The 17,694-nt window shown below is 32.1% G+C and overlaps 1 protein-coding gene across 2 annotated transcripts; it reads right to left on the reverse strand.

The window, feature by feature from the left end:
• Window positions 1–237: 237 nt before the first annotated feature.
• On the reverse strand, window positions 238–17,676 carry LOC143072141 (protein cereblon-like). Of its 2 annotated transcripts, XM_076246955.1 has the most exons (9): window positions 17,565–17,675; window positions 15,794–15,957; window positions 15,205–15,407; window positions 13,813–13,983; window positions 12,359–12,542; window positions 11,621–11,686; window positions 8,668–8,868; window positions 6,823–7,016; window positions 238–3,878 (listed from the first exon to the last, which is right to left on the reverse strand). In XM_076246955.1, the coding sequence occupies exons 1-9, from the start codon at window positions 17,626–17,628 to the stop codon at window positions 3,698–3,700; spliced, it is 1,428 nt and encodes a 475-aa protein (XP_076103070.1). In that variant the 5' UTR covers window positions 17,629–17,675; the 3' UTR covers window positions 238–3,697. The 2 variants fall into 2 exon arrangements, with proteins under 2 accessions (XP_076103070.1, XP_076103079.1); XM_076246964.1 differs by lacking the exon at window positions 11,621–11,686 and having other exon boundaries at window positions 17,565–17,676.
• Between the last annotated feature and the right edge of the window lie 18 nt (window positions 17,677–17,694).

Consider the following 17,694-nt stretch of genomic DNA (forward strand, 5'->3'; position numbering starts at 1 on the left):
AAGAACTACTGTTGACAACAGATGGCAAATGATGAGAAAAGCTCATTTGACCTTTCAGTTCAGGTGAGCAATAAAAAACAAAAGGACATTATGACTTTCTTACAAGTTCATTTCAGGTGATAAATGAAACTTCAATTTTTCTTGAAAATAAATAACCTTTTGGTTTTGGGTACCCATTGAAAGAGTAAACCTAAACGATGGACAAGATATGGCCTTCTAGAAAATTTCAAAACAATGTTTTCTATTATCTCATTTTAATATGCAGCTCAATTTTATTCAGTATCAGAGTACAATTTCACATTTTTTCAAAACAAAATTTTGATTCTTTTTACAAGTTTAAATTACACTCATGTACCACTATTAAAGATTATTTTGACAAGTAGAAAAGTAGAGTTATAAGTTGCATACCACATGTATAAAAAGTTTAAGACAATAGGTTAAGGGTAATATGTTTTTTAAGAATTTCTGTGATAAACAAGAATGTGTCCATAGTACACGGATGCCCCACTCACACTATCATTTTACATGTTCAGTGGACTGTGAAATTGGTGTCAATACTTTAATTTGGCATTAAAATTAGAAAGATCATATCATGGGGAACATGTGTACTAAGTTTGAATTTGATTGGACTTCAACTTCATCAAAAACTACCTTGACCAAAAACTTTAACCTGAAGTGGAACGAACGGACAAACAGATGAATGGAGGCACATACAAGAAAACATAATGCCCTTCTACTAGCGCAGGTGGGGCATAAAAACAATTGTGTTGAAACTCTTTCAGACAAGCAACAAATTAAATAAACAAATTGCACATCAGCTGTATGAAAAGAAAAATTCCAACAAGATTTGTTTTATTTCTTTGATAAATCAAACAAAAATATTTATCCATAGCAAGTTATACCTGTCTGGCTTAATTAAATATCCACGTTCAGTGCATAATGAAATCTGAGGCAAAACCCTAATTTTGTAATTTTCTTTTTTAAGATCACATCATATAACTTTGGATTCCCTTAAAAAAAGACATTTAAGGTAGATAGGGTGTCTTCCGCCATCTTGGATTTTGAAATACTAGAAAACAAGGTGTAGATCTTTGATGAAATGTGCAAATTTTTATAGTAGAAGGTAATTTATGTGTGTGAATTTTCATTATAATATAGAAAATGCCATGTTTGATCATATTTATGATTGTATTTTACAACAAGAGTGCACACACTGAAATGTCTCGCCTTCTATACTAATCATTGATATTATGTTGATAGTCCTAAGTATAAAGCTTTATTACAACTGTCTCATAAACTTAACATTAACCAAGATAACTAAACAAAGACCAATGAACCTTGAAAATGAGGTCAAGGTCAGATGAACCATGCCAGGCAGACATGTACAGCAAACAATGCTTCTATACAACATATATAGTTGACCTATTACATATAGTTTAAGAAAAATAGACCAAAACACAAAAACTTAACACTGTGCAATGAACCATGAAAATGAGGTCATGGTCAAAAGAAACCTGCGCTACTGACATAAAGATCATAAAATATTTCCATACACCAAATATAGTTGACCTATGGCATATAGTATTAGATAAAAAGACCAAAACTCAAAAAACTTAACTTTGACCACTGAACCATGAAAATGAGGTCAAGGTCACATGACATCTGCCCGCTAGACATGTACACCTTACAATCATTCCATACAACAAATATAGTAGACCTATTGCATATAGTATGAAAAAAACAGACCAAAACACAAAAATTTAACTATAACCACTGAACCATGAAAATGAGGTCAAAGTCACATGACATCTGCCCGCTAGACATGTACACCTTACAATCATTCCATACAACAAATATAGTAGACCTATTGCATATAGTATGAAAAAAACAGACCAAAACACAAAAATTTAACTATAACCACTGAACCATGAAAATGAGGTCAAGGTCAGATGACACCTGCCAGTTGGACATGTACACCTTACAGTCCTTCCATACACCGAATATACTAGCCCTATTGCTTATAGTATCTGAGATATGGACTTGACCACCAAAACTTAACCTTGTTCACTGATCCATGAAATGAGGTCGAGGTCAAGTGAAAACTGTCTGACAGACATGAGGACCTTGCAAGGTACGCACATATCAAATATAGTTATCCTATTACTAATAATAAGAGAGAATTCAACATTACAAAAAATCTGAACTTTTTTTTCAAGTGGTCACTGAACCATGAAAATGAGGTCAAGGACATTGGACATGTGACTGACGGAAACTTCGTAACATGAGGCATCTATATACAAAGTATGAAGCATCCAGGTCTTCCAACTTCTAAAATATAAAGCTTTTAAGAAGTTAGCTAACGCCGCCGCCGTAGCCGCCGCCGTAGCCGCCGCCGCCGGATCACTATCCCTATGTCGAGCTTTCTGCAACAAAAGTTGCAGGCTCGACAAAAATAAGAATTCTTTTGTTTGATTCATTTTTTCCCAACTTTCCCAAATAAGGGGAGGCAACTCAAATGCAAGGGCAGATAATTCAGATAGTGTTACTTTAGAATAGAATGTGTTAGGAATTTACCCATTTTTACATGTAGCAAGAAAATGAGTCCGGTGACCGCATTTTTTCTTTTTCTTATCTGAACGCATAATATTGGAGTTATCTTCTCATATTTTATCTCAAAATTCTATGGTGTGGTTTGCGTTTTATGGCGGAAAAATGGGTTTTCCATGCATAATCTATACAAAATCTTGACAATTTTGCACAACCTGTAGTGTGAAAATAAGTCCGGTGACCCATTCTTTTTATTAATGTTTTTAAACAAGCAGGATATGAACTACATTTTGGCAAATTATTAAAAGATTCTATGGATTATAATTTAGACACCCCATCTACCTTAAAACAAATATTGAAGCAAAAATGAACATCTTATACAGTGAGTCTGACATTAGTTGGTCATTATGTGACTATAAAAACTAGAAATTTACTAACAAGCTACATTTCAACAACATAACAATCAATAACATAAAAAAAATAATAAATACAAAACATTAAAAAAATAAGGCTCTTTCACACAATTCTTAACCTGATTACCTCCTCATAAATACAGTTACGAAGACTCTAATGGATTCCATGAGGCATATACTTTTGATTTTATTCATCATAAAGCATGGAACAGCATTAACATATACTGCTTCTTATCTATTTCTAAACTAATTCTGTGGCAAATACTGTATCAAAACTTTTCTACATCTGTTTTAGTACTAGTGAAACTTTTTTCCATCAGTAAATACAAAGCAATCTTAAGAAGAATACTCAATATCCCTTACAAAATAACATATATGAAGATGTCTTGAGTTTTATATATATATCAAGTTTAAATCTCAATAATTTATTGCCATCTTGTACAAATACTATGATGTTATAACTCTTAGCATAAACTTTTATGCAGCAAAATATATAGCTCAGTAATTACACAGCGGTACCCTGTTTCAATCATATGTAATAAAATATAAATGCAAAAAAGGTAGCTTTTATTATAAATAAAAACATTTTGACAACATCAATTTTATTATGTCCTTTTTCAGTTACACAGAATGCAAAATGTCAGTTTGCAATGACAGTAAATACATTTATTGTTTTCAGAAAAAATCTATAAGTTGCATCTATATCAATATCAATATTGTCAAGATCTTATAAAGCTTTACATAGTTGGCATCCAAGTATCTCCGTCTGTTAATTCATCTGTTTGCTGCATACCAGGCGTAACAGATCCTCGTGTCAGACCAAAAAATTTCTGTGGTGTCAGATTTTTAGTTGTTGCTGTAAATTTCCAACCCATATGATTTGTACATCTTCTGCAGTAAGCTATAGTCCAGGCATAACTGAAAAGCAGAAAAAAAATATGAACTTCAATGTTTGGCTTTGTTGGCTTACAAAATCATGTAACAAATCCCTAATGAAACAGTTCACATTAAAAATCAAAGCCTTAAAGGCTGTAAAAGCAATTGCTGCCATGTTAATGTTTGGGGACTTTTATTTTTCATCCACATATATACAAGAATTAAACCTGACATGAGTGTTGTCTAGTTAAAAGTAAGAAGGTTTTAACTTTATATAAATAAAAGACTTTAGCAGAAAGTCATTTTTAATATGTTTTATATTTCACAAGGAGACAACACGTTTACCAGGCTAAAGTTGGGGTCGAATATACATGTGCTGAAACATATAACTCAAAAAGAAATCATCATGGATTATCCCCTGGTAGTGTTTGTAACTTCCTTGGCAATAATTTCCTTTATTGATTTAATTTTAACAATTTTCATTATTAATTTATATTTAACCATTAACACAAATGATTAAGTTAAAACATTTCAACTTTCCAGACGCAAATGTTAAAAAACGGGAAAGAAATAAAATATCTTACAAGACATAAACATGTAAAGAATAAATGTATATTTCAGCTTAATAAAAATATTTTCATAATGTTACTTTGTCATCATTTTTAAAACTAAGTTCCAAACATTATTGCTCAGTTGATATGTGTCCTTCTGATGCGGTACGAGCACAGGCACTTGTTTCTATCCATAGGAATATAAATAGTTTTATATGGATAGTCGACCTTCCTATGGATAGAAACAAGTGCATGTGGGTACGAGATAACTACAATTCTCATGCAATCCCGAAAAGGGGGGTCATCACAGACAAACATGACATTAAATCGTTATCACTGAACTAGTATATATATTGTATAGGGGCCAGCTGAAGGACGCCTCCGGGTGCGGGAATTTTTCGCTGCATTGAAGACCTGTTGGTGACCTTAATTCTGCTGTTGTATGTTTTTCTATGGTCGGGTTGTTGTCTCTTTGACAAATTCCCCATTTCCATTCTCAATTTTATTATACGAACAAGAACAAACAGCTCTACGTTGCTTTGATATTTATCAATTTTCAGGAAACATTGCGAAAAATGACCTTCAATATTTCGAAAACATGTGAAATAAAATTGCTAACACGGTGGACCGTCGAGTGTCAACAAACGTAGTAGACTTGTTCACTGAAAAGACGAGGATAATGGTTTCATCTGACATTTGTTATGCAAACCCAGTTTTGATCATGATATTTAAAAAGACGTACTTTTTTTCAATCTATGTATTAATAAACTAGAAAATTCCAAATTGTAAATATCTCTTCATCTGGACCGACTTGGCATCTACTACGTTTGGACGGGTCCATTTCATTAGTAAGGTGATCGATAAATATTACGGAGTTTTGACAGAAAAGGAAAACGAACTTATTGTTATGTGTTTTCAACAAGGGTTTCGTTCCGCTAAATTATTTGCGCAAATAAAGTTTGTCTATTTTTAGATTACAGGTAATAATTTGACACTACGCATTAACCTGTGTAGTGATTTTGATTTTACGATAAATGTATGAATGAACGATAATTTTATGAATGAACAAGAGCACCTGACCTCTTAAAGAAACACAAATTAAACATAAAAAACCGTATTTATTAGGAGATAATTCAGTTAAATTTTCAATACTAAATCAACAACTGAAATGAATCCATATTTTGTTGAAACATCGTACGAACGGCGGAAAACGGAATCGCATTTATAAAAATGTACTTTTTTTCACTCGGACTTCTATGTTATTTGATAGTCAAACGGTTGACCCTTTAAATACAAAAATACATCTACAAGAACATATTCTGAAACTTCTTAAATCCACTAACTTTTTTTTAAAGTTTCAAGCTATGTATTGCATTAGAAAACATACATAGGTGTTAAAGAATGACTGACCAGGAGCCTGTTTAACAAAATACTATGGCTTGATCTGGGCGGAGTCTCTGATCTGGGTCACAAAGATGGCCATACGCGACGGCATAAAAGCAATTGCTTTAAAAAGATGCTGTACAGATTTCTCAAAACCTTAATTGATCTGACAGAAATTTGTAGACAGACCAGGTAAATATTCTAGTGAATTAAATCTCCATACATAACATGAAAATGAATTACAAGTAAAACTGAAATCAGATATATCAACTGTTCAAGATTCTGTTGTGAAAATGAACAATCAAATTAGCATGAACTGTATTGAATAAGAGGGTAGATTCAAGAAAAAATTGTTAAAAGCTTCTGAAATACTATCTTGAACAAAGATCGTTCACATGCTAGTCATGACATAAATGACTAGTTATCGCTTTTTCAAGTTTTGTAACCTATTTTGATTCAGAGGGATAAAGGATTACTTTTGTGCAACATGATTGCTATTTTATTTCATGTGTTAATGCTGATATGACAAATGTGCTTTGTGTAAATAGGTTAAAAGGACTGTAAATTTTTTTTTTATCATAATGGAAGCACAATTATAATGCTCATTTTATTATATTTTTCATTGCTTAGAACCCTTTTTATAAACATTAATTTCAGTTGCCAATCCACAGGTTATATATTATTTATCATTCTCTTTATAGAAATATCACTTTAGCTTTAATAGACAAGAATGCATAACCATTCTCTTAGAAATATCACTTTAACTTAGACAAGAATGCATAACCATTAAAAAAGTATTTTTTCCAATTTTGTTGAACTTTCAAATAAAGGTAAAATTTGATGCTTTTAAAGCAGACAAAATTGTCCAAATCATTGGTCTTCAATGGTTATCATGGTTATATTTAGCTAAAAAAAAATATAAATTAATTATCATCAGATTGTATCAGTTATCACAATACAAATTATAATGGACTGGAAATGCCTGATATAAAAACAGATCTATAATTTATACTTATCAAAGTAAAAAAGCATAAAGCAAACAAGAGTATTACCCTGGAAACCAGCTGTGTTCTTTTGTAGGTCTACCCATTAAGTTGATATTCTGACTTTTATAAACAGTTAAAGTTTCATGCACATGCCCATGTGGATTTACATATGCACCAAGTGGACCTTCCAATGAAAGACTGAAGACATCGTTTGTTAACGCCACATGTGTTTTACATTCTCTACAGCATATCACAGAACACTGAAATAGATCATAAATTAAATATTAGAAACAGAAACTACAATGAAAAGTCTTTAACATGTTTAACAAGAATTATAAGGACAAATTGAAAAAGGCTGTTCTGTTTCCAGATGTCATTTTTTGTTGTATTGTTGGGTTTCTCTCTAACTAAGGTATTATTCATACACACCATGTGAGCAGAAATTACAAAATTAATTATTTGGGCTCCTTGGAGTTTGTAGTTGCTTAATATTATCTCACAGATTATTGTATAGTTTAAGTATTGTCTAGTTAAATTAACACCAAATAAAAAAAAAACTTTTGTGTCTTTGTTTATCAACTATTTTCTCTGACATTCCATCCTTATTTATGAAAATTCAACCCATTCACAAGTTCTGAATCACATAGATTTTACATTTATAGACCTTTCTCACAAATGACAGTGTTGTACCAACAGAATTAAAATACTAAATTCATCATTTTTTTCATAATATTCAAAGGCAGTATTAGGCCAGAGACTACGATTGTTGTCCCTTGATTTTCGTGGTCCACGAATATAGCCCCTAGTGTTGACAGTGGGTTACTTGCCATTAATTTTCATACCCCTTCCAAATCTATTTCTCCATGTTTAATGCCTTAAATTGCAAGTAAGGGGTGAAATTACACTTAAAAATTTGGGTCCAAATTTTAAAGGAAAGTAGTGATTTGGTCCAGCTGAAAAAGGTTAACAATTAGCACTTTGGAAGCTGTCAAAAGATTTCAAGACTCTCTAAACATAAAATGTCCATATTTATAGTTAGAGCCGATGATGTTTTCTATAATTTTGATATATTTTGTCCCAAAAGTAGTACAACACGCAGTAAAATTTAATTGAGAAAGCGCAGGTGGGATTTTTTTTAATTTTCATTTATGTTCTAAAAGAAATGCACTACGAAATAATTGTGGTTTCGGACCAGTAGTTCTAAATGCATGTAAAATTTCATCAAAATCTGAAATATTACCCAATTACATAGTCTTTGCTGTTGACTAAATTCTGCATTTATTACACCAAAGCAATTAAAAGTTATATCATTTGAAAGAAAAGATGTTTGTCTGCCAATCATTTTGAACAGTTAAGAATGTTTAGTGGTCTGCTAGCCAATGTCAAAATTGAATGTTTTACTTGCTTAAGAAGTAATAGTCATGCAAATATGGATTCTCTCCCTGATAAGAAGTTATAACAAATATAACTCTAACAGTATGGATATAAAAAACTCTATATATATGAGAAGGCAGAAGCTTTACATATTTTGGTGCTTAAATCAAGAAAATTTATTATCTCTATGTTGAATCAACCTTACTTTTTAATGCCACCGAAAAATTGAAACAGGTTTTAGGTAAAATGGAGAATGGAAATGGGGAATGTGCCAAAGAGACAACAACCCGACCATATAACAGACAACAGCAGAAGGCCACTAACAGGTCTTCAATGCAGCAAGAAAGTCCCGCATCCGGAGGCGTCCTTCAGCTGGCCCCAAATAAGTATATATACTAGTTCAGTGATAATGAACGCCATATTAAACTCCAAATTATACACAAGAAACTAAAGTTAAAAATGATACAAGACTAACAAAGGTCAGGTCACTATTTAGACCTCTATTTATGGAAAACACAATACATCTACCATACCTACCTTTTCCATTATACTTAAAGCACATCTTAATCTCTGTACAGCACTATCTAAACTGAGTAAATTTAATCTCTGGCTGTCGTCTAATGGAAGGTTTTGACACACCCAATATGACAATTCTATGGGATCATTTGTTAATTTATCTGCCTGTAAAGTTTCATTCCATTTATTTAGTTTTTGTTTCATTCTTTGTACTACAGATTCCTGCAAATTAAAATAAGTACAGTTATTAGTTTTCTCTTTTTCATTATCTCTTACATGTCATATACTGTGGATTCATTTATTATAATGGATTAAGGAAAACTTGTATTTTCATGGATTTAGGAAAACTTGTATTTTTATGGATTTACGAAGACTTGTATTTTCATGGATAGTTCATTTCATGGATTTGCCAAAGTCTGTGACTCCGTATATAAGCCTTTAAAAATGTTTACTTAGTTAAACATTCACAATTAGTACAATTAAAAATCTGATAATAAATTGTTCAAATAAGGCCTTCGAAAATAGTGGAATTAATTACTTTTGGAGTGTCAAGAACTCGTTGGAAGTACTTGATTAATTGCATGCTTATATTGGTGATTTTGAATCTGTTCAAAGTTTTGATTTTTCTACCCTATATACCACATTGCCTCACATTCTCATTAAGAAGAAATTCACACACCTAATTAAATGGGCATTTAGAAAGTCAGAACATGAATATATATGTTCAAACTCTTTTAGGTCATTTTTTAGTAGCAATAAACAAAAAAACTATGTCAATTGGACATGATTTGATACTATATATGCCCTTGAATTTTTACTAGATAACATTTTTGTTCGCTTTGGGAATTCCATATATCGTCAGATTATCGGAATTCCAATGGGGACTAACTGTGCACCACTTATTGCGACCTGTTTTTGTATTGCTATGAGTTACAATTTATGACAAAAATAAGCAAAGACCCATCGAAACAACATCTGATACACAAATTTAATAATACTTTTAGATATTTGGATGATATTTTGGCTATCAATAATGACGACTTCAGTATGTATATTAAAGAAATTTATCCTGCTGAACTTACTTTAAATAAAGCTAATACTAACAATGACCACTGTCCTTTCCTCGATCTTGATATCTATATCACTAACAGAAAGCTGAATACTAAAATTTATGATAAAAGAGATGATTTTTCATTTCCTATCGTTAATTATCCATTTTTAGATGGTGACGTTCCCTTGTCACCATCTTACGGTGTTTATATATTTCAACTTGTACGATTTGCTCGTGTATGTAACAATGTTTTAGATTTTAACGAGAGAAATTTATGTATTACTGAAAAATTATTACACCAGGGTTTTCGATATCACAAACTAGTCAAAACATTTACTAAATTTTATCATCGGTATAAGGACATCATTCGTAAATATAGCTCAACATGCAGACTTCTTATACGTTCAGGTATTTCATATCCAATTTTTTATGGAAATATTCTTTATAAAGCACAAAGGTGTCAGTATTCACCTCAAAAACTAACAAAACCTTTGAATAGACTCATTAAGAAGGGATATAGTTACGATACTGTTGTCAGGTCATTGAAGATTGCATATTTTGGCGTTAATATTGATTCACTTATAGGGTCTTTGCATCGGAACTAAACACATTTATTCAAAAACCAGTTGTTGGCATGACACGGGTTATGTTCTTCTCATATATGTTATGATGGTATGATACTAAACCCCTAACGGGAAGGATTGTGCCTGATGTTCATATGATGAAATCATAATCTTTCAGTCAGTTTAATTGAAGTCTGGAGCTGGCATGTCAGTTAACTGCTAGTAGTCTGTTGTTATTTATGTATTATTGTCATTTTGTTTATTTTCTTTGGTTACATCTTCTGACATCAGACTCAGACTTCTCTTGGACTGAATTTTAATGTGCGTATTGCTATGCGTTTACTTTTCTACATTGGCTAGAGGTATAGGGGGAGGGTTGAGATCTCACAAACATGTTTCACCCCGCCGCATTTTTGCGCCTGTCCCAAGTCAGGAGCCTCTGGCCTTTGTTAGTCTTGTATTATTTAAATTTTAGTTTCTTGTGTACAATTTGGAAATTAGTATGGCGTTCATTATCACTGAACTAATATATATTTGTTTAGGGGCTAGCTGAAGGACGCCTCCGGGTGCGGGAATTTCTCGCTACATTGAAGACCTGTCGGTGACCTTCTGCTGTTGTTTTTTTCTATGGTTGGGTTGTTGTCTCTTTGGCACATTCCCCATTTCCATTCTCAATTTTACATTTGTGGTTCTTATATTATAAACAAAACCCATGAAAGCCATTCCTACATTCCCTCTGACTGTAATAGGCAAATATATTTTTCCCTCAGTAATAAGCTAAAACGTTAAGACATTCCCTCAGTAATGGGAAATATATTACTACATTCTTTGGTAAAAGGAAACCACTGCATTCCCTCATTAAAAGGCAAACATATTACTACATTCCCTCAGTTATGGGAAAATATATTACTGCATTCCCCCAGTAAAGGCAAACATATTACTACATTCCCACAGTAATAGGCAAATATATAACTACATTCCTTCAGAAATTATAGGCATTGTATTACTACATTCCTGCAGTAATAGATAAATATATTATATTCCCCAAGTAACAGGCAAGCTAATTACTAAATTTCCTCATTTATAGGCAAATAACTTATTACATTCCCTCAGTAAAAGGCCTACCCATCACAACAACCACTCAATAAAAGGCAAATATATTATTACATTCCCTTAGTAATCATGGTTATAGTAAAAAATATAACTACATCCTCTCAGCAATAGGCAAATATAGTATTACATTTCCTCAGTAAAAGGCAAACATGTTACTACATTCCTTGGTAAAAGGAAACAATATTACTGCTTTCCCTAGGTAATAGGCAAACACATTCTTTTGGTAACACATCTACATTGTACTTACTGGATCATACATTTTATACACCCAAGGTGGCCACCATGTGTAATGTGCTGATGTGAACCTATTTATCTGAAAATGTAGAGCATGTTGTGTATAATAATTAATATGTCTATAAATAGTCACTATTGAAAGGTCACAAATCATTAAGCATACAAATATATTCATTTTGGCTTTATACTTCAATCTTGTTCATTTCATTCATTCATTATTTCCTTTTTCATTGCCTTATAACATGTATAACAAGAATGTGTCCCCAGTACACGGATGCCCCACTCGCACTATCATTTTCTATGTTCAGTGGATCGTGAAATTGGGGTCAAAACTCTTATTTGGCATTAAAATTAGAAAGATCATATCATAAGGAACATGTGTACTAAGTTTCAAGTTGATTGGACTTCAATTTCATTAAAAACTACCTTGACCAAAAACTTTAACCTGAAGCGGGACGAACAGACGAACGGACGTACAGACAGCGAACGGTACAACAGACAGACAGACAAACAGACAGACGGAAGAACGGCATACAGACCAGAAAACATAATGCCCCTCTACTATTGTAGGTAGGGCATAAAAATTAATAATGAGATGAGAAACTAAACCAGAAAAATTTATGTCAGAAAGTTATAAATAAGAAAATATCAAACTGATTAATGATAATTTAAAATTAAGTGATTTTCATGTAACTATAACTATCTTGCTGCAAAAACAAAATGAGATAAGAATGCATTACTTTTGAATTACCTGTCTATTTTTTACATATGATACATTAGCAATGACCTTGCCCTCTCTGTCTACAGCTGTCTGTTCCATAGGATCCTGCTCTACAGGATTACAACAAAACTTGCAGTGTGATGGTGGTCTAGCTCCCTCTAAAAATTCTGGTAACATTCTTTCTTTCAGTATTTTAACTTTTGCCATTAAAATTCTATGAAAAAAGTATTGTATTAAATTAGTCAGAAACAAGAAAACTAAAACAGACAATGTGTGAGGGAAATATTTAAGTGATTTTTTTTGGAATATATTCAAATCAAGTTAAAGCTTTTTTTTCTTATTTGTCCTGTGCTGTACATGCAGGTTGCTTAATATAAGATTAAACCTTATATATAGTTTCCCTCATTATATTGCCTTTCATTAAACTTGGCGACTATGTCCGGCCTTAAAATGATACCCTTCAATATGACCATCAACCAAAAGGTTTTATGTACAAATGTGATATATTAAACTTCCTCCATATTCATGATATTAATACTAAAACCACTTGATTGCTTAATAAATATCAATATATTTTTTAAATGTTTGTAAAAACAACTGTTTATTAGAGAGTCAGAGTTTGGTCCATTGACATGATAGATGAATGTTTCATTTGTTTGGAAACGTATTATATTTATCTTCCAATTTGTGATTAAAACTATGCCAAAATAAAAACTAAACATGTAAGGACGAACTTAGAAAACTTTTTTTTATGATTTTGTTTGCTTTGACAATGTATCCTGTATGAAAGAGGACAAAAATGATTTAATCAATCATATGAATGACCTTAATATTGATCCTAAAATGTACAGAACAGACATATCATATATATATATGTTTATTTAGTCATGTACATCTGAGGATGACCTAAGATATGATTCCTACAATTTATTGAAACACCTACAACATATCTCTAAGTAAAGGTGCTACACTGATAATCCTACCACAAATTCAATGGATGGCTTGAAGGTGGTACCCAACACTAAAATTAATTTGGCTCGTTTAATTTTTATAAAATTTTGACAATGTATTTACTTTGACCCTTTGACAAAAATATAAAAGTTTCAAAATATTTGAACCAACCATTTTATCAGAAAAATTACACTGGTTATATAGGAGTTTGACAGACACTAATTTTGATCACTGAGAAGCTTAATATTCCCTCAACAACACAACGTAATTAAAACATTTAGCTGATTTTTCAGAGTTATCTCCCTGTAGCGTTAGGTACCACCTTAAATTTTGATTTATTTAGAGAACAGTAAATTTTGTAACTGGTCCCATCCAAATCAGTTTTTAAAACCAAAGAAATGGTTGCTTTGAAATGATTTAACTCACAAAGCACTAATCATAAAACTATGTTTGATTAATTCTGTACTATATATAGTAATACAGTTCTTGTTTTATCTCTCTGTAAGTAATCTACAGATAGTTATTTAGTTTACCCTGTATTAGTCCTTCTAGACTCCACAACTTTAAATCTCTGTCTTCCCTTTGCCATTAGACTGGCTGAAGACAGTCCTGTCTGGTCGTCTGTCTCGTCTTTATATGAAAATATCTCAGCCGTTGTACCTATGTTTGCAGTAGTTGGTGATCCTTCTTCATTTTCTAAGTACCTGAAATAAAAAAAAGATAGCACTGGCAAAAACTCAAATTAAAAGTCATGTTGATATCATGTGTAGAATACTGTATCCCACAAGAGATGCTACCTAAAAATTTGGTATAAAATAAGCAATTTTCAGATATGCATCTTTTGACTTACGACTCAGTCTAATGTTTGTAATTTTTGATCCAAATAGTTTTATTCTTCATAAACATAATACAAATGATTAACACCTGAGTGTGTTTTGTTTTTTTCAATAAGCATATAACTATAAATGTTTATTATTTATTTTTACCCCAAAACTACAGATAGCTGTTGAAAAGTTTCCATATTTGTTGGGGGAAACATCAGATTTCACCACCCTTGATGATAAAAATGACTGAACATCAGATGTATTCCATGGTACATTATATATCTTTTTAAATGTACCTGGAAGTGGTTACCACTTTTCAACAGAATAATCATAAGTAAAACAATAGTGGAGCAGGAACTGCCTACTCTTCCATAATTCTTTATTGGTTTTTTTTATTATTTCTGAACACCCTTCTCCACAAGTTTATAATATCAAGCTTCTCGCTTTTTTTTTAACAATAAACTGTATTTTTTTATTAAAAGTGCCCATTCATTTAATTACTCCTTTAATAATGTTCTGTAGAACATGTTTAACAAGTTAACATAGACTGCAGAATATCCTGTCTTTATTTCTAGATGTATTCTACAAAATGTGTTATTTGACCAATTCAAGTAGCCTATCAAGAGAAAGTACCAAAGTAATGATCTTGTTTAATTGCATGAAGACAAACTTTGGTGTAAAATCTTCATGCTAATTTACTGAATATGTATGAAATACTTGTTACTAATTCCTTTTAAAACCATAATGAATAACTCTTACCTTGTTTGCCCACACATTATAAATCACAGAATATCAAATACTCAATTATGTTATGTAGTCAAAGGAATATATTAAGAAAGAATAAAGTATGAATTTTTTACTTATATAAGTAAAACAAATCTGAATGGTTAAGGGATACAACTTTATCTCTAAAAGAGTTTACTTGTACAAGAAAATAAAAGACACCTGCATAAGTATTACACCTGCCTGTCATAGATTGTACATGCATATTCCAATTATCGATTATTCTGATAACAATACCTACCTGATTTTCATAACTACGCTAGGAATTCTAATAACTTTCCATGTAAAATAAAATTTCTAGTAATTTAATTTCTTTACCTATATGCTACCACACCAAATGTTTTATCTGAATCCTTCACTTCTTTCATCATGGCAACTACATGTTGATGAAACAGAGTAAGTGGTATTGTTTGACCAGGAACCAGTACCATTCCTGGTAGTTTTATCAATGGCAGAGACACCAGTCCATCCTCGTCATAGATGGTTCTTCCACTGATGTCTTCTAAGTCATCACCAAGATACTGAAAAGAAGTAAGATTTAACAATAAATCATGAAATAAGCAGTGTAGTTTCAAATATTAAATGGACTATTGTCTATCTGATTTATTGATTGTGTACCATGAAGTGAAATATCGAATGTTAAATGTACTGTGATGTCTGTTGTCTTTATTTGACTTACATGTACTGAATGGGTACCATACAATGTGGTAGTATCAAATGTTATTGACTTAGTAGTCTTTATCTGACTTACAGAGCAGCGAGTGCGGGTACGTGTGAAGTAGGTAGTGATCGAAGTATCAAATCTCATGTAAGGTAGTCTTTATCTGACTTACTGAGCATGTACATTGTACCATGCAGGCAGTGTATTTTCAAATATTAAATGGACTATTGTCTTTATCTGACTTACTGAGTGTGTACCAGGAAGTGAAGTATCAAATGTTATAGACTGTAATCTTCTAGTATTATTGGTATTTTCTCCATTACTATTTTCATCATCATCTTCCTTTTCTTCATCAACATCTATGTTCTGTTCCTCTAAGTCATTTTCATCATCGTCACTGCTACTGCTGTCTGCAAATTCAAAATATGAATTAGTGATGTTTACCTTTAAGATATTTTTGTACATGTACAGGTCTGTAATTCAGGAAAGGGGAAGGGCTGGGGTTACTTCCTATATTTTTAGTGGTATGAGTTTACCGAAAAGGGTTGCTTTTTCATGCCCTGCTGGTTAGGACAGGGTCCCTTTTTCATGTCCTGCTGGTTAGAACAAGGTCCCTTTTTCATGCACTTCTGGTGGGAACATGGTCTTTTTTTAAACAAAGTATTTGTCTAGAGCAGGATTGCTATTCAACTGTTTAAGATACAGTCAAGAACCCAGGTCTAGAACAACACCTATTTTATATGGTCTAGAACAGGATCATTCCTGGTGCATATTTTCTAAGCCTGTCTAGAACAGGGTAGGTTTTAAATATTTCTGTTTAGAACAGGGTATGTTTTTCTATGTTTTCTGGTTAAAACAGGGTATGATTTGGCAAATGCTGTCAGTACAGTTATACCCAAAAGGATAGTCAGTAACCCGCCAGGCTGTAATTTCGATTACTATGGGTTGAAGACCTTTCAGTAATGTCTCTCTTATCTGCTTTTGATTGGCATATCAATATAACAAAAAAATTTCCCTATTATATTGTATTTGTTCCCATGGGTTTCTCCATTCAACTTCGATCAATGGAAGTAACAATACAACGACATCTGTGTGGTCTTCAGATCAAGAAGGATAACTCCACGTATAACCGCAGGAAATTAGATGAGTTCTGGGGTATATGTAGGGAAAGTAAACATACGAGAATTTCGAATGTATACATTTTCGAAAATCTCTAACTTTTTCGACCCCGGAACTTATCTAATTTCCCGCGGTTACATGTTGAGTTATCCTTCTTGAGCTGAAGACAACACAGATGTCGTTGTATTGTTACTTCCGTTGATCGAAGTTGAATGGAGAAAAAAAAGCAACATCACTTGCGGAAAAAATGAAATAAAAGTGTTAAAACGGTATCATATTACATCGGGATATCAAAATTCAATAAGGAAATTCATCTGGGAAGAGCATAGACTCGTTGATTTAACCGGTAAGTGAAATTTTATTACATTTTAAAACAATTTTTCATGACCGTTGCCCCAATTTCATGAAACAAAGTTGGCAACCTTTCGCTACGCTCTATAGTCGAGATTCACGTTGATAGTAAACATGCATATTTAGAGTAAAAATATGGTATATAGTATATATATGGTACAAATAAGTGATATATATTTAAAAATCTGAGATTTATGATAATAAGGGGGAGAGACTATGAGGGGCTCATAACAGGTTCCTGTCCTCAAGCACCTATGATCTCTATTTTTAGATTGTCATGTAGAAATTTATCTGAATTACCACAATGAACTTTTTGAACATCATAAATATAAATAAGATATTAAATTTTCTAAAAAAAACCTAAGCAATCAATATGTTTGGCTAGATATAATTAGCTTGAAAAAAAATTGTTTACATTTTTATAGCTTCTTGTTTACATATTTTATACACTATTTGGATATGTAAAAATGATTCATTGGGGAATTACAGAAACTGTAGGTACAATTATTTGCATTTCCAGTGTCTGGAAACAAAAAACTAAGCAAACCTTCATCGTTTTCTGCGTTGTCTATAACATTAATCCCAAGAAGTGGCAGAAATTCATCTGCCATGGTTTACTTTCATTTTCCACAAAACTCCAGAAAGATTCCGAAAATATAAAGTCACATGACAATTTT

The sequence above is a fragment of the Mytilus galloprovincialis genome, chromosome 1, assembly GCF_965363235.1.
Source record: "Mytilus galloprovincialis chromosome 1, xbMytGall1.hap1.1, whole genome shotgun sequence".
NCBI lineage: Eukaryota > Metazoa > Mollusca > Bivalvia > Mytilida > Mytilidae > Mytilus > Mytilus galloprovincialis.